Raw genomic sequence first — 27,209 nt, forward strand, 5'->3', positions numbered from 1 at the left:
GGGAAACTAAACAGCCACTGGCCAAAAGGATGGCCCAGCACAGAAGATCAACATCATCAGGCCAGGATTCTGCGGTCTACACTCATCTCCAGGCCAGCGGTCACTCTTTCAAGGATGAAGATGTTCACATCCTGGACAGAGAGGAACGATGGTTTGAGAGAGGAGTAAAGGAGGCCATCTTTGTGAAAAGAAATCGTCCATCATTAAACAGGGGTGGAGGCCTCCGGGTTCAACTGTCCCCCTCTTACAATGCTGTGATTGCTAGTATCACTCAGCCCTCTGTGAGTAGTAAACAGCCATCAGTGTGCTAATGATCCATTGTTAGGCTGATGGTCCTTCTTGAGCATGTGATCAGTTGGTTTTGGTTGTCAGCAGCAAAACTGGTTGATCCACTCTGAGAAGGTGCTATTTAAGAGACCGAGCTGAAAACAGCACCTCAGACTGAGGAAGTCTCTTGGATGAGAGACGAAACGTTTCTAGAATTTTTTTTTGCTTTGGTTTGCTTTTGTTCTTTTGAATGTCCAGAGGACCAGATTGAACTTTTTTGGATTCTTCTAACTTATTTCTGCTATTTTCAGCTTGGTATGCTCCTTTCAGTTTATTTCTGCTAGTTTCAGCTTTTTCTGCTATTTCAGCTACTATTTAGCTGTTTTATGCTATTTTCAACATATTCAGCTAATTCCACATTTTTGGCACTCATTTCAACTTTTTCCTGCGTAATTCAGCAAAAATGTGCTCTCTCCACTTCCTTCAGGTAAGTTAAGCTTCTTTCTGCTTTTTTAGCTATTATTCAGCTGTTGTTCTGTAAATTTCTGCCTTTTTTGGGAGGGAGAATAATTTCCATTTTTTTGTGCTCATTTCTTCTTTTTTCAACTGAAATGGTCACACTTGTGCTCTTTCCACTTTCTTCTGGTATGTTTAAGTTTCTTACTGCCTTTTCTGCTACTTTTACTAATTTTTGTGCTCATTTCTGCTTTTTTAAACCAAAGTCAGCAAATATGTGTTCTTTCTGCTTTTTTCTGCTACAGTAATTTAGGCTTGTTCTTCCATTTCAGCCACATTTAAGCTACGTTTCAGCATGTTTTTAGCTAATTTCAGCTGTTTTTCAGCAAGTTCTTCAGCAATAAGCATTCACACTGCATTTTCGCAGGAAATGCAATTTCTCTAGATGAGTGTGTTTTACAGGATTTTAATGGTTTTTGTGAATTCGTTTAAATTCATATTAATCAAAACATCTCAGCTCATGTTCTTTGTTTCCATTTAATTCTTGTTTTCATCATCTAATGAGAGGAAAACTGTGGTTTGTTCCAGAACATCTCCAAGAACACAGTGATCTCCACTTAAGGGAGCTTTGTATAAAAAGTTTATATAAATTAAGAAAACAAAAGGAAGACCTCTATATGATCATTTTTAATTTGAAGAAAATAAAAGTAAATTGTGTTTTCAGGTACAGAATTTGAAGCTTTTTCTCTGAGTCTTTTTTAGTAATTTTTTTAATGTTTTTCAATAATATTTTCATATTAAAAACAATTGTGTTTGCATAGATTTGGAGTTTAACATAATCTTGTATTGTATTTTTCAAAAAGATCTACCTGATAGACCAAATATGTATAGAAATAATAATTTAAAAATATATTGGTAGGAAAAAAAAATACAGCACAAATAAAGAGCTTGAGCTTATTGACTTCTTTTTTTTTTTTAAGTACATTTCTATTTCGTTCCAAGTATAAAAGCATTATGTCTGCTCTTACTTTTGGATTTAATACAATTTATTTTAGGTAACACTGCTGGTTATTGGTTTATGTGGGTGAATTTTTAGATGCTTAGGCCAGGGGTGTCCAATGTGCGGCCAGGGGCCATTTGTGGCCCTTGGAGTGATTTTGCACAGCCCACACTTGGCCTGTAGGCTTAAGAGATGCAAACCTTTTAAAAATTTAAGGATGATCATTTTTTTATAATTTTTTTTTTTTAGGTTTAACAGCAAAACAGATTAATAAAATCTCAAAATAAGCATTAATAAGTTTAAATCCATTGGCAATAAATCAATAAAATAAAATAAATAAAATAAAAATAAATTAATTAAATGGGGGCAGCACGGTGGCGCAACTGGTAGAGCTGCTGCCTCTCAGTGAACAGGTCCTTGGTTCAAACCCCGGTCCAGGGGCCTTTCTGGGTGGAGTTTGCATGTTCTCTCCGTGCATGCGTGGGTTTTCTTCAGGTACTCCGGTTTCCTCCCACAGACCAAAAACATGCATGTTAGGCTGATTGGTAACTCTAAATTGTCCCTAGGTGTGAGTGAGAGAGTGAATGTTTGTTTGTCTCATTTGTCATGTGTTCTTGTGATGGACTTGCGACCCGTCCAGGGTGTACCCCGCCCCTCGCACAGTGATTGCTGGACATGGGCACCGCACCGGCGACCCCCGTGACCCAAAATGGAATAAGTGGGTAAAGATAATGGATGGATGGATTAATTAAATGTTATTGTTATTGTTATTTGAAGCATTTAATGTTTTGGATTATAATAATTTCGAACCCCTTTTCCACCAAAATTAGTAGATTTTGTCCTTTCTCCAAAATATTGTTTACATTCAGTTAAAAAAATCACTATAACTATGTACACTTTTTATTTATTTATTTATTTAATTCACATTTTTGTGGCTCATGACTCCTTTCATCTTCAAGGTTTTGGCCCACATATTAAAATGTTTGGACACCCCTGCTTTGGGCATTAGATCAGATTCTGGAACCAATAAACTTATTTTAGGGCCCTAACTTCAGTAAAATCAACATGTTATGAAACCAACAGGAAAATAACTAAAAGCCTAGCTTTGCTTAAATGAATGCAGATCCCTCACTACTTTTAATAAGATCATATTCATATATATCATCACAGGGTCAGCCCTCAATTGGTTCAGATCTTACCTCACTGACAGATCCTTTTGTGTCTCCATCAAGGATTTTAGTTCTGCAGCAACAGAGCTTAAATGGGAGATTCCGCAGGGGTCCATCCTGGGTCCCCTCCTATTCTCTCTATACCTGCTGCCACTTGGTGCTATTTTCCAGAAACACAACATACCATTTCACTTCTACGCCGACGACTGTCAAATTTCCTTCCCCCTAAGACACAATGGTACAAGCTCTATTCAACCTCTGCTCGACTGCCTGGCTGACATCAGGGACTGGATGGCTTTAAACTTCTTAAGTTTCAATGAAAAGAAGTCTGAAGTCATGTTGTTCCCTCCCAGTGACACGATCACAAACCACTGCATCGACCTTTCCACTCTGTCCCTGTCAGAAAAACAACGAGTCACTAATCTGGGATAATGATAATGGTGATAATGGACCCTTCCCTGAAACTTAACAATCATGTTTACATGATTGTTAAATCACGTTTCTTCCAACTGAGGCGGCTGTCTAAACTGAAGCCCATATTGTCCAAAAATAACCTGGAGACAATAAAACATGAATTCATTACATCTAGGCTTGATTACTGCAATTCGCTCCTGTTTGGTATCAGTCAAACCTCCATTGCACGACTACAACTGGTCCAGAATGCAGCAGCCCGATTTTTAATCAGTACAGGCAAAAGAGAGCATATTACACCAGTTTTGGCCTCACTGCACTGGCTACCGGTTCACCTTCGAATCCAGTTCAAAATACTCCTGTATGTCTACAAATCGCTGAACAGTTTTGCCCCCCATCTCTCTGATCTGCTACAACCTTATGTTCCACCACGTTCCCTGAGGTCAGCGGACCAATTGCTCCTCACAGTTCCAGGAACTTGTCTTAAGCGCAGAGGTGACAGGGCCTTCTCTGTAGCAGGACCAAGACTTTGGAACAAGTTACCTCTGCTTGTCAGACTGGCCCCCTCCCTCTCGGTTTTCAAATCCCGTTTAAAAACTCATTACTATTGAGTAGCTTTCAACACCAGAGGATCTGTGTTTTGAACCTGTACGCTCCACACTGGTTTGTCGTCATATTTATTATCTGCATCGTTTTTATGTCTATATTTTTGATTTACTTTATTTTGTATTTTGCTTTGTGTGTTGTCTGTTGTTCTGTCTGTACAGCACTTTGGTTGGCCTTGTAGATGTTTTAAGTGCTCTATAAATAAAATGGTATAGTATGGTATATTTTGCTGATTATACAGATTTACAGCCGTTTTGGTCAAACCTTATTTGATATTTCTGAGCTCTTGTGATAGCACTCAGAGAATGTGTTGCAGATGACTCTCTGTTACAACCACACCAGAATGAGCTGTCCAGTGCTTCATGATAGACAGAAACTGTTGAGTAGCAGTTAATGTCAAAGTTTAATCAAATATGTTATACTATATGGAGCTCTCAGAGTATGTCCATCCATTATCTTTTACCTGCTTCTTCCATTTTGGGTCACATCAGTGTCCATGTCCAGCAATCACTGTACACGGGGTAGGGTACACCCTGGACAGGTCTCCAGTCCATCACAGGGACACATAGAGACAAACAAGACAAACAACCATTCACACTCACACCTAGGGACAATTAGAGTTACCAATCAGCCTAACATGCATGTTTTTGGTCTGTGGGAGGAAACCGGAGTACCCGGAGAAAACCCATGCATGCACTGAGAGAACATGCAAACTCCACCCAGAAAGGCCCCCGGAACCGGCAACCTCCTCGATGAGAGGCAGCAGCTCTACCAGTTGCAACACTGTGCTGCCCTTTCAGAGTATGTGTTAAAGGTTATTCCAGCTACGACCTCACTGTTTGGCTGAATCTCTGTAAAACCGACTGAGCTACACCCACGCTTGTGCTGGCTAATATTCATTTAGCTGTGGTAGCCATCATGAATCAGATTGACTTCTAGTGGTAATCAGTTGTATATGTGCAACATCCAATGACTATTTTAAGGGTTTTATTGAAATCAGTTTAGTGGTTCATATTTTCCAAACATGCAGAACAGTTAATGCCAAAGTTTTAATAAAAATGTTGCTTAATGTTTAGCGATTGGAGTGTGTGTTGGGGATGATACTCAGCTACTTTTTTCTTTCAGCCTTTATTTATACAGGTTAGTCCCATTGAGCCTCAAGGACTCATTTACAAGAGGGACCTGATTTAAAAAAGAATGATGACAACAGTAGACAATCATAAAAGAAAACATAAATTGGGAAAATAAATGAAAGAAAATTATATTAAAAACAAAACAAAAACAGCTACAATGTAAAGCAATGTAGAAAACTAAAAACAAGAACATGTCTGCACTGGTTTTGCCAGGAACGTAGCAGATGTTTGAAGCCACCTAGAGAGGTCGAAGTCAAGAGCTTCAGATCTTTTTGCAAGATATTCCAGGAAACAGGAGTGGAGTAGAGGAAGGCCCTTTTGCCTAGTTCATTCTGCACTGAGGGAACACTGCAGGTAATAATGTCCTGAGAGCGCACACTGTAGCTGCACTCATCCAGAGACATGTAGGAGGAGATGTATCAAGGCAACAGACCAAGAAGTGATTTAAAGATGAAAATGTAACAGTGAGAGAGTCTGTGTGAAGTTAATGATGACCAGTTAACCAGCAGGGTGCTTGCAGAAGCATTCATGTAAGTATTGTCACCGTAGTCAATGGAGGGAAGGAAAATAGCAGTTACAAGTCGCTTCCTAGCATTTAGATTTAGATCAATTTCTGAAAAAGAAACCCAATTTAACTAGTTTCTTTACCAAGTTTTCCACGTGGAGCTTAAAAGAGAGATGCAAATCGACCAAGATACCCAAATATTTGTAGGAATTGATAAACTCAATAGGGACACTATTCAAAGATAAAATAGAAAGAAGAACTGCTGGGACTGACTTCCTGTTTGAAAACAACATCCCTTTGGTTTTGTCGGCTTTTAGTACAAGTTTGAGATTGAACAAATCAGACTGAATGATGTCAAAAGCGGATTGCAAAAGCTGGAAAACCTTAGCAACTGTTTTAGCTCGAAAATAAACAACTGTATCATCAACATAGAAATGTATGGATGCATAAGGAATGATCTGACCTACATTACCTATGTAGATTGTGAAGAGGGTTAGTCCTAAAACTGAGCCTTGTGGTACACCATTGTTAATCGTTAAATAACTGGAGGAAGTACCATTATGTTGAGCACATTGCCTCCGACCTGAGAGATAGTTAGTGAACCAACCAATGGTGTGATCTGAAAAACCAATTTTTGAGATCTTATGACACAAGATGTCATAAGTCATGTACTACCGCACCAAAATTGACCTCAATATATGTGTGTTATTTTGCTAATAGACAAATAAACTCACACAAGTGTGCACAACATTATCATCTTTTCACCTACGCTAGAGGGCAACAATAAAAATGTACCTTTGTCAACTCTTGCTATGTTCTTTAAATAATCTTACATCTGCTCTCTTTTTTCATTTTTTCCAATTAACGACTCAAAACAGGAGTTGCAAAATATACCAAGGACAGTCTGTGTCTTTTGTTTGTTGGTATCACAGAATTCAAAGTGAAACGTAAGATGTTTGCATGTGTTCTGTTAGTGGAGTTTAAGAGGAGCCCGTGTTGCACTTGTCTGTGATATCCAGCTCTGGACGGGCTGTTTGACTCATCTCTTAAACAAACCTCTCAGAGTTTGGGGCCATTTGTTCGAAGCTGCACGTAGCAGAGATCTGGAGATAAAGCAAAGTCTTGAAAGGAGTCCTAGCCAGGCAGGGAAAAGAGAAGCTTGAGAAGAGAAGTAGACAATAAGTGCTAAATCTCCACTCCTTTAAGGATTAAGAGGAAAAAAAAATCCACTTTCAACTATCCAAACTACTCAATCCATTTTGCAGCTTTAAAGAGGAGGAGGAAATAAGGAGTACTTTTCCACCCCAGACAGACTCTTTTAAGAAGCCATTTGTCATTTTTTGTGAATTTATATCTCTTTGCCGTCCATTAACCTCTAATGTTTTGAATAATTCTAACATGTTTTAGGGCTTGTCTAAAAAAGGCTAGGTGTGTTGGCGCTTATATTTCTAAATGATCAGTGACTTTTAGACCAAACAAGGACTGACATAAATTTAACAAGAATCTAAAAATACAGGTTTTAACATGACACCGACTGTCCATACCAGAAATTTTAGACAATTTAACATCACTGAACACATTTGTTGTTGTGTTATGCTAACTGATTAGCAGTTTAGTGAGTCAACAGGCTCATAGAAAATGCTTTTCACACATATTTAATAACAGACGTTTGTCAGTGTCAGCAGAAGGATTACATTGAATTTTCTGAGTGAAGAAATAACCTGTTGTTGAAGTGTTCATGATTATTTAATGGTTATGAAGCTGTTTGTGTTGCCAAACCATTTGGTTGTCTTCCAAAATGTATCATCAGGCTTTACGTTCATCACTGAGTTATTTCTGTGAAAATAAAACTTTGGGCCAAGCCATCAGATTAACAATCAGCTTGAAATATTAACACTGGATTTAAGCCCTATTTGCAATTACTTTTTACTGGTATGAAGAAAAACATGTTCGTTTAAAGAGCTTTCTTTAACGCATCTTTTCTAAATCACTTATTAGCTTCATGGATTTTAGCCTGTCATATTTTTTTTTATATAATTAGAACTCACCAAATGAAAAACTAAAGCTAATATCAGTATCATTTAACACTTCTCATTCCATACTGATGTGTCCTGAAAATAGATATTTTTAGGATAAATAAATCAACTTGATTCAACTTTGTTACATCCTAAACTATTCAGCTTCAGACCCGCAAAACAACAGAGGAAAAAAAAAGTAAATTTGTTACAATAACATTTTCACAATGTTTATTTCTAAACAATTCATTTCATTTGAAGAGCTTAAAAAATAGTGAAACCAAAACCATTAATTTAAAAATGTCAAACTTGTCATTATTTCTTCTGTTCCTTTTAAATGTTACCATCAAACTTTCAGAAAATGTCTATTTAACATTTGTTTAATCAAATATAGAGTTGCTTACGACATCACCATCAAGAGGCACTTTCTATGTGGACACCAGGTTTTTTCAGGTTTATAAATCCATCCATCCATTTTCTTTACCCGCTTATTCCATTTTTGGTCACGGGGGTCGCTGGTGCCCATGTCCAGCAATCACTGTGCAAGAGGCGGGGTACACCCTGGACGGGTCGCAAGTCCATCACAGGGACACAAAGAGACAAACGAGACAAACAACCATTCACTCTCTCACTCACACCTAGGGACAATTTAGAGTCACCAATCAGCCTAACATGCATGTTTTTGGTCTATGGGAGGAAACCGGAGTACCTGGAGAAAACCCACGCATGCACGGAGAGAACATGCAAACTCCACCCAGAAAGGCCCCTGGACTGGGGTTTGAACCAAGGACCTGCTCGTTTAGAGGCAGCAGCTCTACCGGTTATGCCACCGTGCTGCCCGGTTTATAAATCTTGCTTTTCATTTACTTTAAAACATTAATTACCACTTTATTAAGTTGTTTAGAAAAAATAATTTGTGCCTACAGGATATCCAGCAATGCTTTGATTAGACCAAAAACGCTGCTGATCTCATGCTGCTGATTTATTTCACGTTGCTGTGTTCATGCGTGCTCATCTGCTCACACAGACTCATGTCCGTGCTGCTGTTTGGCGTATTGTTTTTATGCTATTAGTGCTTAGTTTAGCATGTTTCTTAGTTCATAGATTTTATTAGTTTTTCTTTTACAATTTATAGTTTTGTTGGCTATAACTGGGACCCTGTGTACATATCGTTCCTCCACATGTACCACATACATGTATGGCGCAAATGAAAATAAAGAAACTTTGACCTTGAAAACTTGCAGCTATCTCAGAAAACTGGAGGTAAAGCATTCAATGTTAAATAGTTGTTGCATAAAAACGGTTATGGGGATGATTCATTGGGGTCCTGAACCTAACTGGGAACCAATGGTCTATAGGGATGTTCCTCAGCAGTCCTTTCAAACAAACAAATCCCACCAGACCAACTAAACACAACAACTGTAAAACATTAAAAACAAACCATAAATATTTTATATGTGTTGTATAGTCAGTTCAGAGACAGTTTAAGATTCCAAAGTTAAAAAAGTATTCAAATAAATGTTGATGTTTTTTTTGTTTACCTAGAATCTTTTTTATTACATAAGTGCAAAAAAAGAAGAAGAAAAAGAAAATATATGTATGCAGAAGAAATGTTAGCTGTTTGAGGCCTTTCCTAAAGATGGGTCTATGCACCGCCAGGCCCACCTAAAGCCGCTCTCATGAATGCCAGCACTTTATTAAGGAGACAATCAGACTCCTCACCAGTTTGTGGGATCCTTGCCTCACCTATGGGCATGATGTTTGGATCATGACAGAAGGAACGAAGTCCTGGGTACAAGCAGACAAAGTTAGTTTATTTTAAAGAGTATTCGCAGCTCCATCATCCAGGGGAGCTCGGAGCAGTGTTTTTGTTGCAGTTTGTTTTTGTTGCAGTTTGTTTGTGTGCAATGTTTTTCTTACAATTTGTTTTTTGTTGCAGTGAGTTTGTGTTGCAGTGAGTTTGTGTTGCAGTGAGTTTGTGTTGCAGTGAGTTGGCCAAAACCCAACAAAAAATAATCCAAGACAATCAAAAAAAAAAGTTAAATCTGGTCCTCTGGACATTCAAAAAACAAAACACCCAAAACAAAACAAAAAGTAGAAACATTTCGTTTGGGTGTTTTGTTTGTTTTGTTTTGTTTGTTTTGTTTTTTGAATGTCCAGAGGACCAGATTTAACTTTTTTTTTATTTTTTCTACCTGGATTATTGAGCACGCATCAGGAAATCCAAGACAATATTTTACATTAAAATTCTTCAGCACATAGTGAAGCCACATCACCAAATCCTTATTCTTCTTCTCAATGACAAATGAATATTTTTAGGTTTTAAATTGTGTTACTGAAGTTGAATATCTTATTGTTCCTTTGTTTTAAATACAAGTACTAATTTTAAACCTGTCATTGTTTAGGTTTCATTTTATTTGTTGTTTTTACTTAAAAATATTAATTTTTTCTGCATTTCAGTTCAAATGTTCCTACCCCGTTTCTTTTATCTTTGCATTTGAGTTCTTTATATTTTGTCTACTGTCCTTTCTGTTCCACATCTTTAAGTTCGCTGATAACCCCTCGCTTCAGTCTCATTTCTCACTTTTTACTTAGTTTCCTGTTTCATAAGCAGACAGACTGTCTTTGTCCCATTTGTCTCATCTGCAGACGCTCATGTTGGTTTAGAACTCTGCCTGCTCTTGGTTGAAGGTCTGCGTGATCTCTGACTACGTTGGAATGTCTTTGTTTCTTTTATTGTTTCCTGCCCACCCTGTTTCAGTCAAATACCTAAAAAATGTATATTTAGAAGATAGTTATATTTTTCAATCTGTTGGCACTTCACTAATAATAATTTTTGTGTTTGCGAAGGTTGCATAGCTCTGGTGGCCATCTTGAACCATAATGACTTATAAAGTTAACCACTTGTAAGTCCAACGTTTACTTTCTGATAGTTTCATTAAAACCTGTTTATAGATTCATGAATTATTTTGATCATAGACAAAGGTGGGCAATAATTATTAGGTTTCTTTTTATGTTTTCCTTTTTACAAACACCCTAATATTTGCTTCCTCCATCCTCAGACATCCCCTTCATCATCTCCATGCTGCTGGCCAGCTTGAACAGCTGCTGTAACCCCTGGATCTACATGTTCTTTGCTGGTCACCTCTTCCAGGACCTGCTACGGTGCTTCTTCTGCTGTTGCAGACGTTATCTGGCAGACTCTTCCTGCAGTTGCGAACACCAGTGCACGCACAAGAGCCCTTCCTCCACTTACGTCATCAAGAACGCCAGCAGTCAGAGGAGCCTCACGCACACGTCCAGCACAGGGGGGCCGGCACACTGAGCCTTCTAAGCTTCCTGTTGTTGACTTCTCTAGCAATCATGCAAACCCTCATACTTCAGGAATTTAATCAACCCCAGCAGAGCTGCGCCTGCTGCAGTGCTTGTTGTTAGACATCTTAAATTAGGCCAAGCAGAAAATATAAACCTGCTGTCCAGCACAAAAATATAAAAAAAGCCTGTGATAACAGAAAGTAGGACAAAGTGCTATTGTGCTGAAACTGATGACACAGTGGGGTGAAAAGTAGCTTCAACCACATCTGGTGTGAATTTGAAATTCACAGGATGAGTAAAAATTACCCAAAATGATCATCAACAGCTACCGTCAGCTCCAACTGACCTGCAGGATGAACTCAGTCTTCCTTCAGCAAAAGCTTGATCCTCTGAATAAACCTGTTTTCAGAGGAGGGAACTGTGCCTCAGTTATTGTTAACTATAAGCTGAAGCATGATCATGTCTGTGTTTTGTGTAAGCAGAATTGTTAATTAGAACTATAATATTAGATATACTGAATGTTTAGCATTAAAATGTTCTTCCTTTATCCGCACAAACAACTATAAACTTGGTTCTGCTCTTCAGTTACGTCTGAATCTTGGTAGCTAGAATGTTCTCCCCTGAGCTCCCACTTAATCCTTAAAATCCATCTTGTGAAAACAAAGAATTAAAGGCCTGCATATCGCCTGCTGCCTTTCATGGCAAAGTTTCAAGCACGTAGCTCATGCAATCTATGACTTCATGTGTTGGAAATTACTCTCAGCTACTACCACAGCAAATTTCCTTCCACTATCTGTAAAACTGAGTGAGTTATGGTCATTTTGGGGTTTATAAAGGTAGATTAACAGGCAGCCATTTTGATTCAAGTTGTGGATGTAAATTCAATGACTGCAAGAGTTTCATAAGATCTGTTCAGTGGTTCATGAGATATTTTGGTACCACTTTACAATAAGGCTCCCCTTATAGATGGCTAATAAATGGTTTATAGCTATGTTATTAATTCCTCAATGAACATGTTATAAATCATTAATAACTGCTTATTATGCTTTAATTAAGGGTGACTTGAACTGACCAGTTTGTTGCCAAATAGTGAGACAAATCTGTTCACCTATATATTTCATCTAGAGTTATTATATTAAACATTTCAGACTAAGTTACTACCTTGTAAGCACAATAAACATGTGTAAACCTAATTTTTTTTAGGATATAATATTAGTTGTAGATACTTATAATGCAGTGATAAAGTACAATATTATATACTAAAGAAATAGGTTTACACATGCTTATTGTGCTTACAAGGTAGTAACTTAGTCTAAAATGTTTAATATAATAACTCTAGATGAAATATATGTGAACAGATTTGACTCACTATTTGACAAAAAACGGGTCAGTTTTGTCTCTGTCATCCTGAGTTAATGCATAAAAAACAGTTATTAGTGATTTATAAAGTGTTTATAGAGGAATTAATATCTATAAACTATTTATTAGACATCTATAAGGGGAGCCTTATTGTAAAGTGGTACCATATATTTAGATACATAGACAGAGACACACGGACTCAGGGAGTTACATGATTGCCCGCTGCCATGAAAGGCTGACAATATAAATTATTTGCTAAACTATAGTCCAAACCAGCTCATACATTAAAAAATATGTATTGAACTATGGCTTTTTGTTTGGGCCTTCCAACGAGTTCTTCAATGAACAGGTCAAATGTGCAGAAGAGTGATTCAGGCCAAGTTCAAAGTAAAATTACCCAACCTCCCCGGATTTATTTTGACCCCGCTTCAGTGTCAATCATCACACTGTCAGACACAGGAAGTCAAAACCTGCTTTCTGCTTCTCTAATAACACTAAAATGGTCATCAACAGGACAATTATATTTTGTATCAAACCTCTAATTGTGTTTTTTAATTTGCTCAACTATAAATTTGTTTTCACCAATCTTTATTCTGACACCATGGTCATTCACTAGTTGCACATCACATAAACAAAGAACAAACCCCACCCTCACACTTTTAATTTTTTTGTTGTTGTAAAAACTAAAATATAAATATAAATATAATATAACCTTTCTTTCTATCGAGCCTGCCTTTTCTGTTTGATCAATAGTTCTTCGTGCTTTTTGAAAGTTTTCCTTGGGTTATTTTTTTCAGTGGTTTTAACTTGTGCTGCACTTTATGTGATAGAATAAATAAATAGATAAATAATTTTTTTAAATCAAATGCAACTTTGATTGTGTCCCCTCACTGCTGACTGTTACATCATTTCAAGCAGTTTCAGTTTCCCACACATTAACAAGATCATGTCCTGAAGAGGTTCTGTTTGCCGGCAAACTGCAGAAAACAGAAATTAAACCATTTTAGAAGAAAACTTCCTGTTTGTTTTGTGCTACTGTGAGTTCTCATGCTTGGTACTGTGTGAGCTCCCACATGGGACTGGTGAGCCTTGAGGATTGTGAGTAAACTGCTTAAAAGTTGCATCTTTATTCTGTCAGATCTCACACATGAGGAAGTGAGATGAGTGGAGGTGAGATGGTTAACCTGCGCCCTAAAACCTCTAAAACAAGTGATGGTACTCTATTTATGTGTCGTTTAGATGAAATCAAGACAGATAGTTTATTAAGAATACTTCAGAAATTTGTGTCAGATTTTGAAGAGAAAGTGCATAACATTTTTTATTCATAAGTGCATTTTTCTTTTCCTTGGGTTTTATTTTGTGAAACATTAAATATTGTTTTTCTGTCATGTTTAATTTACCTTTTTTTTTTTTTGCCTCAAGCACAGCCGTGGGAACGTATCTTACATAGAGGGTGCTATGAGAATGTGAAAAAAAGCTGTACGACAAAACAAGGATGTGACTAAACAGAATCCTAATTTTGCCCCTTTAATAAGGAGTTCTCATATAAATATATTTAAGATGTAAACTTACACGACACAAAATTTAAAATATATATTTTTTTTGTTCTTTTTTTTTTACTTTATATTTGTATGTAGCTTATATCTTGTCACCCACAAGAGGGTGCTGTAGCACCGTTAGCACCTCTAGTTCCCACCTCCTTGCCTTCACATGTTAGACCATCACTGCTATTATTTTATCAACTCTGTTTTTTCCTTCCTTGAATGTTGACTTCTCAGTTTCACCGTGCATGAGTTACCAGATGAACTGGAACCCATTTTATGCACATTTTTACACATCACATGCACATTTGTGCTTCTGGTGGGTCGCTCTGCACTGACAGGTTTTCTCAAACTTTTGCAACTCACAGATATGTAATACACTAACAAATAAAAAATATTAAAAAAAAAACAAACATAAAAACACAAAAGACATATGTTTTTTTTTATTCTGTTTGTTCAGTTGTGTTGTCTTTATGCACTGGTAGGATTTGTGTGAAAATATAAATATATTTTATGTGATGTCTTTTCAAAAATTATTAAATTTGACCAACATTTAAACAGTTTTTTGTCTTTACCAAGTGTGTTGAAAACCAACTAAAAACATTTATTGATATTAAATAAATGTGATATGCAGTACAAGCTTATTGTTTCTCATGATATAACAAAAAAAATCCTGTTTCAATGAGTTCAGTCACTCATTTTGACGAGGATTCTTCCTGATGTTGAGCTTTTTCTTCTGCTCAACATCAGGGCAGTAATGAAACAACATACCACCACAGTTACAGGTCATTATTCAAACCCTACAAGTCTATTAATACATGTGCAGGAAATGCCTTGCCCAGGACATCCTTATAAAAGTGATTAATAATCGCAATGGATTTCTTTCCTGGTAAAATAAAGTTTTAAATAAAAAATGATGGAAAGAGTTCCAGGCAGCACGGTGGCGCAACTGGTAGAGCTGCTGCCTCTCAGCGAGCAGGTCCCTGGTTCAAACCCCGGTCCAGGGTCCTTTCTGGGTGGAGTTTGCATGTTCTCTCCGTGCATGCGTGGGTTTTCTCCGGGTACTCCGGTTTCCTCCCACAGTCCAAAAACATGCATGTTAGGCTGATTGGTAACTCTAAATTGTCCCTAGGTGTGAGTGAGAGAGTGAATGGTTGTTTGTCTCGTTTGTCTCTATGTGGCCCTGTGATGGACTTGCGACCCGTCCAGGGTGTACCCCGCCCCTCGCACAGTGTTTGCTGGACATGGGCACCAGCGACCCCCGTGACCCAAAATGGAATAAGCGGGTAAAGAAAATGGATGGATGGATGGATGGAAAGAGTTCCAAACTTATTTTAACCATACATTCTAAAAGAATGTAAACTTTATGCCACTATAATAATATATTTTTTCAATTCAATTAGGTTTATTAATATAGTGCCAAGTCAGAACAGAAGTCATCTCGGGGCACTGTACCATGCTTAATATTGTTAATCTAATAATGAAAATAATTTGATGAAAGTGGACAATAAAAATACCAAATTTACGATTATATTTGTATTTTTGGTTATTTGAATCCTTTGAGCGGTCAGTATCTTACCTGCACATGATAGTGTATGCAGCTCACATTCATTTTGAAGAACCAAATGGATTTCTGCCAGACTAAACTAAATGATGCCAATAAAAGAGTAAAACGTTCATAATAAAGTAAACCTAAACTGGATGCCCAATATGTTGATCACAATCTACTGGTCGATTTCAAAAGTAGTATGGGTAGAAGCCATGGCATTAAAAAATAATAGACGTCAGCCTATCATCCATCCTCACTATGAAATTTGTCACTTGACATACAGGGCAGCAAATCACAGACCTGATCTTTTCTGACACATGGGTCACCATGCATGCCGACATAACCAAAAAAACTACCAAGCTACTGAGTTGCCTATTTAATCTCCAATTTATTTCTTCTAAACTCAAGAACGGGTATAAAATGAGTTGGGGAGCTGGATTAAATAAGAAGCAGAAAACCTATCATTTCCATATAGAATGAGAGGAGGACTTTTTTTCACACCGTCATATTCAAAGTGTGTTTACCTCATCTGCCAGTCTACCATTGCTATTCCAAAGAAGGGAAATGTGGAGGGGCATTTTTTTAGACTATTCACAAAAGTTACGACTGACTTCCTTCCAAAAAGCGAAATGAGAAAAAAATAAGTTGAAGGGACTAAAATCCCACTTATCTGGACAGCGGTCTTTTTTTTTTTTTACAACTGACCACACAAGTGAAGGCAGCTACTGAAGCATCATTCTGGGTGAGACACTTAATTAAGCACAAGAAGTCATTCTAAGTCAGAGAGATGGTTAAAGAGCAGCTAACTCGTTGTTCCAAGACTCTAAAAACAATGAGTGGCTGCTACACTTAGCATTTTTAACCGATCTGACCAACATTTTGAATGACCCTAACATACAACTGCAAGGAAAAGACAAAACTGATCGATATGATCAGCTCGGTTAATTCTTTCAAACGAAACATACATAATTTCTCCTCAAAGTTGCAGCGCCATGATGGTGCACGCTACACAGAGCAGAATGAGAACTGTCTGTCAGAGTTTGACAAACGCTTTCAAGTCTTGTTTTACTGGAGCCAGTTGCTACATTCATGTGCTACCCTTTTCAGGAAGATGCTGAGGTTGCTTCAATTGCATCAAAGATTGAAACACTGCTTCATCTTCATTCATGGGTGCATTCACACCAGCCTTGTTTAGTTCACTTTAATCAAATTCTAGTCCATTTGCCTAGAAAGTCCAGTACATTTGGGGAGGTGTGAATGCGCAATCGAACTCTGATATGGACCAAAAAAGCAAACTCTGGTCCGCCTAAAAACCTAGGTCTTGGTTCGGTTGAAGTGAACTCTGGTGTGGTTCGAATGCAGTGTGAATGCAAGCGGGCTGGAGACCGCTCCAAAAGCAGGAAGTGGACTACAGCGCAGGGCAAACAAACGTGCATTTCTACCTCATACAGAGCCGTCAGCTGTCTTGTGTGAAAAACAACATTGGTCTTCTGCCTCATCTTCCGCTCATGCTGAGTCCATTGTTGAAAAATAACAGAACAGAAATCCTAAAACTGCTCAAATTTGATGCCACTCCATTTTTGTTTTTATTTCCAGAAGAAGAAGAAGAAGTGTCTTCTTCAGAGGTTTTTGTGTCGTTCCCTTCAGTAGTTCTTGGTGCAGCGCCACCACAGGCGAGTGAGGGAACAGGTTGGTTCGACTGACTCAGTGCAGTGTGAATGCAAACTGCACCAGCTGAAATGTAAACAAATGTTATGAATATTGGTCCCCAACCGAACTGAGTCTACCAGACTTATCAGGTGTGAAAACAACCTAAACTTTTCTGGAGTGGAGGATGAGAGTTTGACACTACAAGCTGACATTCAGCTGAAGGCCAGGGTTCATGGACAGTTCTGGAATTTACTCCCAGAGGAAAGGTACCCCACCATGAATAAATGTGTTACCTCGTTGACTGCATTTTCCAGCTCCACTTATTCAAGAGTCAAACTTTTCCCACATGAAGATTATTAAGTCCAAATACCGTTCCGCCATGACTGATGATCATTTGGAAGTGTGCTTGAGTCTGGCTATCAGCAGCTACTGTCCAGACTATGCATCCCTGGCTGATTCCATTCAGTGCAAGTCATCAGAGTACGGGAATGACAAAAAATGTACAGAGTTGCACAATATAGGTGCATGCAGTTATGCAAAGTACATCATCATATATTGTACTAATAAAGAACACTGAATGTGTTAATAAATAAGTACCGGTATATGTTTTGCATTTTTATAGTAGGTAGATCACTTTGACTTGTTCATTTTAAAAGTAGGTCACGTGCTGAAAAAGTGTGTGCACCCCTGCCTTAAACCTTCAGATAGTTCAAGCAACGGTTGTAATACATTTCAATAAAAATTCGGTTTTTACTCTGTTGCATTTTTTTCACCAAAATTCTACCCCATTCTCTGTAACTGACCGATGCAAACATGTAAAACAAATTAGAAAGAAAATGTTTATTTTTTTATTATTAAAATTTCACCTGTTGTTGCCTGTGTGGAAATTTTTTATCTTGACACCTCAGTCTGATATCCTAAATAAACCAAGAGCCCTATAATTGTTATCTGCTGCAGGTAAGACACTAACAACTTATATGTTCCGCAACCATACCAACTTCAAATAAATATTAAATAAAACATTTTTCACATAAGTATTTACTATAAAGTAAAAGCCTGGCAGGGAAATAAAATGTTGGTTACGTATTGTAACCCCAGATTCTATGAGTAATCAAAAATCAAATCCTTGCTTTGCTCAGTCCACATGAGCAGAACTGCGTTTGTGTCCACGTCATGAAGAAATGCACTTTAGACGTGCTTCTCCTGAGTCAACATGTCATTCTTTGGCCACATGCACGCTGAAGCCTCTGTAACATTTCCCTGCACTCAGGAGGAGAGGAGTCATGAAGACGCCCAGCACGATGCTCCAGACGCTCTGCAGCCAGCGAGTACCGATGAAGACACACTGGATACAAGGACTGACCAGCCTGTCACAAAAGGAAACGCAAAAATTAAAATAAATGGGTTCACAATATTTGCACAAGATAAATATATTTTTTATATTTCTGTATATATACATATATATATATTCCTTTGATTTTTTTTCCTGTAGCCTGTTGCTTCTTTTTACAAGTTTATTCCTTTTTTATAACTTAAAGCAAAAATCCTTGTTAGCAACAGTAAAATGAAAAAAAAAATCTAATCTTCAATTAAAAAACAAAGCTGCTCTCTGGATCGTCAACAGAGAAGAAACAGAAAGCTTATAGTAATGATTCGGATCAACTGTTGCAGTAAAGTGAGTGTGGACGAGAGATTCATTTTTATTTTTCACTTCATCTTTTTCAGGAAATTCACCTCTGGAGGTCTCAAATAAATTAAATAAAACACCCAAAGGTCTGTAAATGAAACTTGTCATGAACTCTTATTAGATTCTCTCTTCAAGTAACTGCATTAATCATCCAAATGTTTTTTGATTTGTGGGTGCATGCATGTGTGTGCTCACTCAAGTTTGTCTTTCTATCTTTATGGGGACTTAGCACTGACTTCCATTCATTTTTCATTCATTTCTATAGCCTAACTATGACCTTTACCTTAAACCTAACCATTACTAGTACATACTTAACCCTAACCCACCATTCATTCAAACTTTATACAGGTTAGTCTTGTAGTGAACTAGGCCTCCGACATCAATCTGTCTCTGAGGACCTTCAGGGGACAGGAACTGCTATTTCATTGATTTGAATCCAGAAATACAAATTATCTCATCAAGAGACTATTTAATTGTATCCTGAATTAATCAATTGAAAGAGCACTCTTCTTTTTACATTATCATTACTATTTTACAATATCTTGATAATCGAAAGTGTGTTTAGGTCATACCATTTCTAAATGTTGAAGTGAACCACTCATTTAAATCAACTGTGAAACAGTATTAATGATTTTTAAACCTCATTAGACTTTGATCATACAGTTAAATGTCTATTTACGAAGTAAGTGTGCATTTAGTCTTCTGTCTGAATGAGGAGTAGTGGATGTCGGTCGAAAGTCAGAGACAAGTTATGAGAACGAAGTGCCTTGTTTTTAAAACTCTCAGACAGTAAATAAGAACTAGCTGACACCTGCTTTGTCTCACTTCTTTATAAAATTTATCCGTCTGTACTAACCGTTCTTAAAACATTCCTGCTGTCTCATGACTCCTAGTGACCCTCTGACATCACTAAAACTACACCCCTGCTGGTTGTTTCAACCAATCAGGAAGTACCACGTAACAGGAAGTGGATACCCTTTAAAAGGCAACACTTCTTGGAACTATTCAGTCTAAGTCTTTGTCGTCTTTTGGAGTCTTCGCAGTCTTTTCCAGTTTTCCTGGAACTTTCAGTCGAAGATGAGACCCGGTCTGATGGTGAGTTGAACAGGAACTTTCAGTTCTTACTGAAAGTCAACTAAGTAGCGGATGGATTTGACCATGTGCCAAGGGTCTCTCCATTCCAGCATAGCACAAACCGAGCAGTAAAAGCTCAACTTCTAAGGAAGCTTATTCTGTTGAACTGAGTACTTTGTCACGACTTCTGACGACCCCAGCTACTCTGACCGGAGACGCTGAAAAGGGAGCGTGCCAATGGACTTCTGTTCCGGAGTGGAGGTATCCACCATCTCAGGTGTCTGTAAATTCACGTGAAGCTCATTTTTAACGGAGTCTTCTTTAAGTGGTTTAAAACAGCTGAATAAAGCCTTGAAATCCACTGATAACCTGATGAGTCTATGCCTAAAGAGCGTGCTTTTGAAGCAACGCCACGTTCAAGCTTTAAATCCATCTATAAATGCTGATTTGGACCGTGTTCGTCCGTTGCTAATCGAAGGATGTCAACAGGACGGTTCACAGGAAGTTGTCAGTGACTCCTACCAGTAAAAGTAAGCTTGTACCACCACCTGCTGTTGAAAAAGAGTATAATAGTTTTTCAGAACTGAGAGGTGCAAACTCGTTTTCATTTTATTTCTAAAAAGACGCATGTTGGTAAATAAAAATGTTAATCGAGCCTGGTTTATGAGTTGCTGTTTTAAATAGCAAATTCTGGTAAATTATACTGCTTAAAGAGCGTTTAAAACTTCAAAGTTGCTGTCAGACTTTTAGTGAAAATTGCAAGTTTATTAATTTTAAGTGCATTGGAGTAAATAAACACTGAAATAGCCTGGTTCATTGTATCTGTTAGAATTAAGCTCATATTAAGTAACACTGCCACAGGAAGCTTTTACTTATAATATTCATGGGGTCAAACCTAAAAACAGGTGCCCAATTATTGAAAAGTTGGCTTATAACAGTACTGTTGATGGAACCCAGAGCTAAATGGTGTGTGGAACTCACTGCTTGCTTAAATACAAACATTTACCTGTTGAAAAACTCTAAGATTGCGACGGTTTAACCAGATAGGTTTTGCTGAACAGTAAATACGACTATGGCAGATTCAACAAAAGCTGAACATGCTAATGCTCCTGCTCCTTGTGGTGTTAAGAAGGACTGGCTTGAGACAGCTTTGGGGCTGCTCACAGATTCCTTACCTCCATATGGTGACCAGGTGGACAGCATGAACTCAACAGAGTTATTGGACGAGCTGAAGGAAGTGGCAGGCAGTGTCACTTCTGCAGCCATAAAGAAGTCAGGCTACGAACAGCTAGCTAAAATATCACTCTTGCTAAAAGCTGAATTATACCTTGAGGCCAACAGGACAGAATCCCTTGAAATAAAGTTGATGCGCGAGACAGAGGATCGCGCAGCAACATTTGATGAGTGTCTACAACTCAAAGCACAGTTTCAATTGGTGAAAGAGACCTGGGAGAATGAATTGAAACGTGAAAAAGAGCTCTCACAAGCTCAGCTGTTGTTACAAGCAGACTCGTATGAGAAAAAGCTGCGTGAAGGAGGGTCGAAGTACCAAGCACTGTGTTCAGACTATGATGCTCTGCACCAACAGTTGCAGCTAACATCAAAATCTCGTGACGAATGCATATTGGAAAAACTGGCATTAGTCTAACAAGGCGTGCGTTTACAAAGTGAGTGTCATACATCACGTGAACGGTTAACAGCCTGTGAGGCAAAACTTGCCGCAGCCACAGATAAAATCTCTGACGAGGGGAAAGGATGTCTAGAACTCAAAGACAAACTGGGTCACAGTCCAGGTCAACCATCACCACCTCAGAAGGATTTTGCTGTACCTCCTACACATAATCTCCTTATGCCACCTCCACGTGATTCAGTTGAACCACCTCCAAGTGATTATTTTGTTCCGCCTCCACCAAACCCTCAGCCTCTGCTCTCATTAGCGGTATTGCAAAAAATAGTGAAATATTTCCAACGCTTCGAGCCAGGGCCGTTGGGTTCGACTGACACTAAGGCCTATCTGCAAGACCTTGACTTCCAATTACGAAGCTATCCCAACGCTACAGTTGAGGATAAAATAGGTTTGATCAGTCTCACTTCAGCCAGGACGGTGTTTTCCTTTATAGAGCGTCAACCAGATACCACGAGAAAGGATTACAGCTTGTTATGTGCTGTTCTAATCAAAGAGTATACCCCTTGCGCGTAAATGTAGTGATAGGGGTTAACTTCACTACTAATTAATTGTTCTTAAAGCTAGTTCAAGCACAAAGAATATTAATTGTTTAATTACAACTGATTCTTTTCTTTTTCGAGTTAAATTTCTTCCATGTGACCAAGATAACAATGAGAGTGGAGTGTTTAATCAGTGACATGAGACGCCATTTTATCTTTGACCCATCAGAATAAATGCGGTCATTTATTTAACAGAATCAAAATTTAACAACAAAACATGTACACATTGATTTGCTGAGCTGTTTCTGATTAATAAACTTGTCACAATTTACTAAACAAGACAACAGAACATTACTGATTGAGACTGATTCATCTCTGAAGGCATCTAGCTTGATTTACTGGCGAATAGATAAGTTTAAAGAGATGAATAGATTTAAGGAGGAAGTTTAGATGGATGAAAGTTACGTGTTGAACCAGAAAATGGCACCCTTCCTCTGACATCCAGCTCAGCCCTCCGGTACACTTCAGGGCGTCAACGGCTTGTTACCTGAGATGGTGGATACCTCCACTCCGGAACAAAAGTCCATTGGCATGCTCCCTTTTCAGCGTCTCCGGTCAGAGTAGCTGGGGTCGTCAGAAGTCGTGACGAAGTACTCGGTTCAACAGAATAAGCTTCCTTAGAAGTTGAGCATTTACTGCTCGGGTTGAGTCACAGCGGAGGCAGGCTGTGACTATGCTGGAATGGAGAGACTCTTGGCACATGGTCAAATCCATCCGCTACTTAGTTGACTTTCAGTAAGAACAGAAAGTTCCTGTTCGACTCGCCATCAGACTGAGTCTCATCTTCGACTGAAAGTTCCAGCAAGACTGGAAAGCCTCGGAAGACTGCAAAGACGACCAGGACTTAGACTAAGACTGAATAGTTCCAAGAAGTGTTGCCTTTTAAAGGGTATCCACTTCCTGTTACGTGGTACTTCCTGATTGGTTGAAACAACCAGCAGGGGTGTAGTTTTAGTGATGTCAGAGGGTCACTAGGAGTCAGGAGACAGCAGGAATGTTTTCCATCCATCCATTATCTTTACCCGCTTATTCCATTTTGGGTCACGGGGGTCGCCGGTGCCCATGTCCAGCAATCACTGTGCGAGGGGCGGGGTACACCCTGGACGGGTCGCAAGTCCATCACAGGGCCACATAGAGACAAATGAGACAAACGAGACAAACAACCATTCACTTTCTCATTCACACCTAGGGACAATTTTTGAGTCATCAATCAGCCTAACATGCATGTTTTTGGTCTGTGGGAGGAAACCGGAGCACCCGGAGAAAACCCATGCATGCACGGAGAGAACATGCAAACTCGACCCAGAAAGGCCCCTGGACCAGGGTTTGAACCAAGGACCTGCTCGCTGAGAGGCAGCAGCTCTACCAGTTGCGCCACCATGCTGCACAGGAATGTTTTAAGAACGGTTATAGTACAGACAGAGAAATATTATGAAGAAGTGAGACAAAGCATGTGCCAGCTTGTTCTTATTTACTGTCTGAGAATTTTTAAACAAGACACTTCGTTCTCATAACATGTCTCTGACTTTCAACCGACATCAGGTCCACAACTCCTCATTCAGACAGAAGACTAAATGCACACTTACTTCGTAAATAGACATTTAACTGTATGATCAAAGTCTAATGAGGTTTAAAAATCATTAATACTGTTTCAAAGTTGATTTAAATGAGTGGTTCGCTTCAACATCTAGAAATGGTATGAACTAAACGCACTTTTGATTATCAAGATATCTTAAAATAGTACTGATAATGTAAAAAGAAGAGTGTTCTTTCAGTTAATTAATTCAGGATACAATTAAATAGTCTCTCGATGAGATAATTTATATTTCTGGATTCAAATCAATGAAATAGCAGTTCCTGTCCCCTGAAGGTCCTCAGAGACAAATTGATGTCAGAGGCCCAGTTCACTACAGTCCCCCTTTGGAAATCATCGCCTGTCCATGAGGATGAATTCCAACATGAACTTACACCTCCGAATGTCCTTGATTTTGATGTAATCCAGCAAGAGGAAAACAAAAGTCAAAGAAGGTAATCCCACAACGGTTTTGGTAATTTTGCAACATTGAGCCTCGAGGACTCATTTACAAGAAAGTTATGTTTTAAATATAGAACACAGATGAGATACACACAACAATAGACAATCAGTTAAAAATGCTCTTCTTCTTATGAAGTCTGGGCTTTGGACCCCATAAGTAGCACTTGGTCCTTACAGTGCAGTATGTTTTAGAACAATGGACCTTACAAGGTAACAAATACAAACACATACACGTGTGCTTGTTTATTTTACTTTGTGAGGCCCAGGACCAGCTGCTCTTTTTGGGGACCAAAGCCTGGTCCCCATAAGGTTCAAGTGTCACTGGTGGGTTAGGGATTCGATTTAGGACTATGGTAACAGTAGAGGATGGGTAAGGTTTAGGGTTAAGTATGTACTGGTAATGGTTAGGGTCAGGGTCAGGGTTAGGCTATAGAAATGAATGGAAGTCAGTGCAAAGTCTCTGTAAAGGTAGAAATACAAACACGTGTGTGTGTGGGGGGGGGGGGGAGGGGGTAATGACATAGCTGTTTTTTCTCAGTATTTGACTGTTAGAGACAGATATTAAAGTGTTTTCTAGGAAAAATACCTCATTTATCAAAAAGTAAAGCGTAACTTCTGAGCAAATAATACTGTTACTTATAGATCAATTAAAGTAATGTGGTGTTTGTGTATTTATATATTGTTTTGTTTCTTATATCACTTGTTTTGTTTGTTGTTTTTTTTCCTCTTCTACTTGTTTGTTAAGGACAGGTGCTAGAGTGGAGTGACTGTTGTTTGTTGTTGTTGTTTTTTTTCTTTTTGTTGACTGAATATGTTTAAAATTCAATAAACAGGGTTTTAAAATGTTGGGAACAAATGGAGACCGACTCTTTAAATGCTGACTCATTGGTCTGGACTTGACTTGACTGACTTGTAATGAGAAATCAGTTCAGATCAGAACAGATGGACTTAGAAAAAATATTAATACTTGAATAACAACCCCAAATCAGTTATTTTATTTGGTTTATTAATGATGGCAGTACCTTTCATCCAAGTTTTGGAGACACTAATTATTTTCTTCAGTGTTTGTATTTATTTTTACTCGTATTACGATCCATCCAGTCAACTGGTGCAAACTTGTTTCTGAGCACAAAAGGATTTACCTCGTGAACAATTGTTTGGGTCACTCATATTCAGTTTTGCTTGGTTGCTACTTTAATTTAATAGTTAAACTAAAGAACGAGCAGTTTTCTTTGTAATCACACTGTTAGAGTATTGTTTATTTGAACCTACCAAACGTGGAAGCAGTTGAGGATGGCGAACAGCAGTCCAGACAGAACTGACATGGGAATGGCCAAAAGGACTGAAACTATCCTGTAAATCCAGACCTTGCACACCTCGAACAAGGCATGGCTCCAGATCCACACTCTGTCTCCACTGCGGACTGACACCGGCTCAGCTATCACATCCTCAAACGTCACCTGGAGACAATGCCATCAATGCATAATATTTCCTGGAGGGGGTTGATGAATTATATCCACTGTGGTGCAATCAGTCAAGAATGAACATGTGTTTGTTCATAACTTAATGCAAAATAAATGCATGGTGTATTTGAGCTGTTGCATAAGAGCGCTGTACCTTGAGGCAGTCGTTTATACCTCGGGGGTCTCTGGCAGTAATCAGAGGTTTGGTATCACTGATTTCCACCAGTGTGGACGTGTGAATGTTTTCCTCTTCTTCCACAGAAGCCTGGGCTTTCCACAGCATGTGCGGTTCCTCCTCAGTTTCAAATTCTTCAGGGTCACTGGAGTCCCCCAAATCGATCTCCACCTCTTCAGAATCTTCCCCTTTCTTCATGGAGCCCATTAGAGCGGGTGAAGTAAAGAAAAGACAAAAGGAGCACACAGGGTGATGGTCACTTCAGTAGCAGCACACATCGAGGCCTCTGACTGGACCTCTCCAGCTGGCTGAGCTCTGAGGTTATATTGGGAACGTTACAGTGCCCTGCATGGCATTTGCAGCTGGCGTTTCCAGTGAAGATCATTTTTCTGTGCGGTGTGAAGGAACGAAGGGGAAGGGGAGAACAAAAATACTTCCAATATGTTCGGGGCTGTGCTTACACAGACGCTGTCATAGAAATGGAGAACACAGAGCCATAAACATCAGCATAAATTAACTTAAACCCTTCTCCAGAACCTTCTGAAAGAAGAACTCTTTTTGTTTGAGATTATGTGCTGCATGAAAGGAGTGGTTGAAGATCAAGACAACACTGCCCTCCTCTGGACATCAGTCACTGGTCCAGTATCTGCTGCCTCCAGGTGTTTTTTGATTCTTGTTACACAATGAAATGAACAGAACTGAGCAATATTTTGATAATAAAAGTATCACATGCAACCAGTAAAATCCACACCATCACTTCATCTCTGCTTAAAATCCAAAAGTTGACTTTTAAAACATGTTTAAATTACTTTTTTCATATTAAACATGTGCAAGTTAAACAAAGTGGAAGAATACTTTTAGATCTGTTCATCTATTAAACACTTATCACAGTTATATACTTTTTGTAGTCCGGACATCGAACAGAGCAGAAGACTGTGTAAGCATCATCTTTACTGTACTTCAGTATAATCACCGCAAAATATTTTAAGGTAAATATTGAAGTCTTAACTCAAATTGACGTGGAGTTGGTGGAACTGCATCGTATTTCTGGTCATTACCACTCCAAATGTTACAATTTTCAGTCAGGTCTTCTGGATGGTTTCTTTTTTTGCTGAGACGTTTCATCCTTCATCCAAAGGACTTCTTCAGTCCGAGGTGCCACAAACAAACTGGATTCCCACAAATACCCACTTGCATAGTGTGTGTGTGTGTGTGTGTGGGGGGGGGGGGGACAGGTTGCTGGTGATAAGTTGAGTTTCTGGGGCCCACTCTCTTCCCCATCAACTCCTCTGAGGCAGCCAAAATGGTTAAAAACACCAAAGTTCATGCTCAATAATCCTGGTAAAAATCCAATCCCAGAAACCATTTTATCAACAGCAAACTGTTTTGTTTGTTTGTTTGTTTTTTCCACTATGGGAGTGTGGTATTTGTGGGAGTCCAGTTTGTTTGTGGCTCCTCGGACTGAAGAAGTCCTTTGGATGAAGGATGAAACGTCTCAACAAAAAAAGAAACCGCCCTGTGACCTGTCTGAAAATTGTTGGATTTGTACCTGGATTATTGAGCATGGACTTTG

The 27,209-nt window shown here is 38.6% G+C and overlaps 1 protein-coding gene across 1 annotated transcript; it reads right to left on the reverse strand.

Annotated features, from left to right (window-relative positions):
• Positions 1–17,849: 17,849 nt before the first annotated feature.
• On the reverse strand, positions 17,850–25,932 carry zgc:172270 (uncharacterized protein LOC100136849 homolog). The gene is made up of 3 exons (XM_037679346.1): positions 25,616–25,932; positions 25,271–25,458; positions 17,850–18,343 (listed from the first exon to the last, which is right to left on the reverse strand). The coding sequence occupies exons 1-3, from the start codon at positions 25,841–25,843 to the stop codon at positions 18,193–18,195; spliced, it is 567 nt and encodes a 188-aa protein (XP_037535274.1). The 5' UTR covers positions 25,844–25,932; the 3' UTR covers positions 17,850–18,192.
• Positions 25,933–27,209: the final 1,277 nt, after the last annotated feature.

Source organism: Nematolebias whitei, chromosome 7, assembly GCF_014905685.2.
Source record: "Nematolebias whitei isolate Nwh7 chromosome 7, NemWhi1, whole genome shotgun sequence".
In the NCBI taxonomy this organism is placed as follows: Eukaryota; Metazoa; Chordata; class Actinopteri; order Cyprinodontiformes; family Rivulidae; genus Nematolebias; species Nematolebias whitei.

Excerpts from the sequence above, each read along its gene's own strand:
- zgc:172270 (XM_037679346.1), bottom strand. The coding sequence starts at position 25,843 with ATGGGCTCCATGAAGAAAGGGGAAGATTCTGAAGAGGTGGAGATCGAT. Across the intron at positions 25,459-25,615 it reads GTATAAACGACTGCCTCAAG|GTGACGTTTGAGGATGTGAT; the intron begins GTACAGCGCTCT and ends CATTGTCTCCAG. Across the intron at positions 18,344-25,270 it reads CTCAACTGCTTCCACGTTTG|GCTGGTCAGTCCTTGTATCC; the intron begins GTAGGTTCAAAT and ends CTTTTGTGACAG.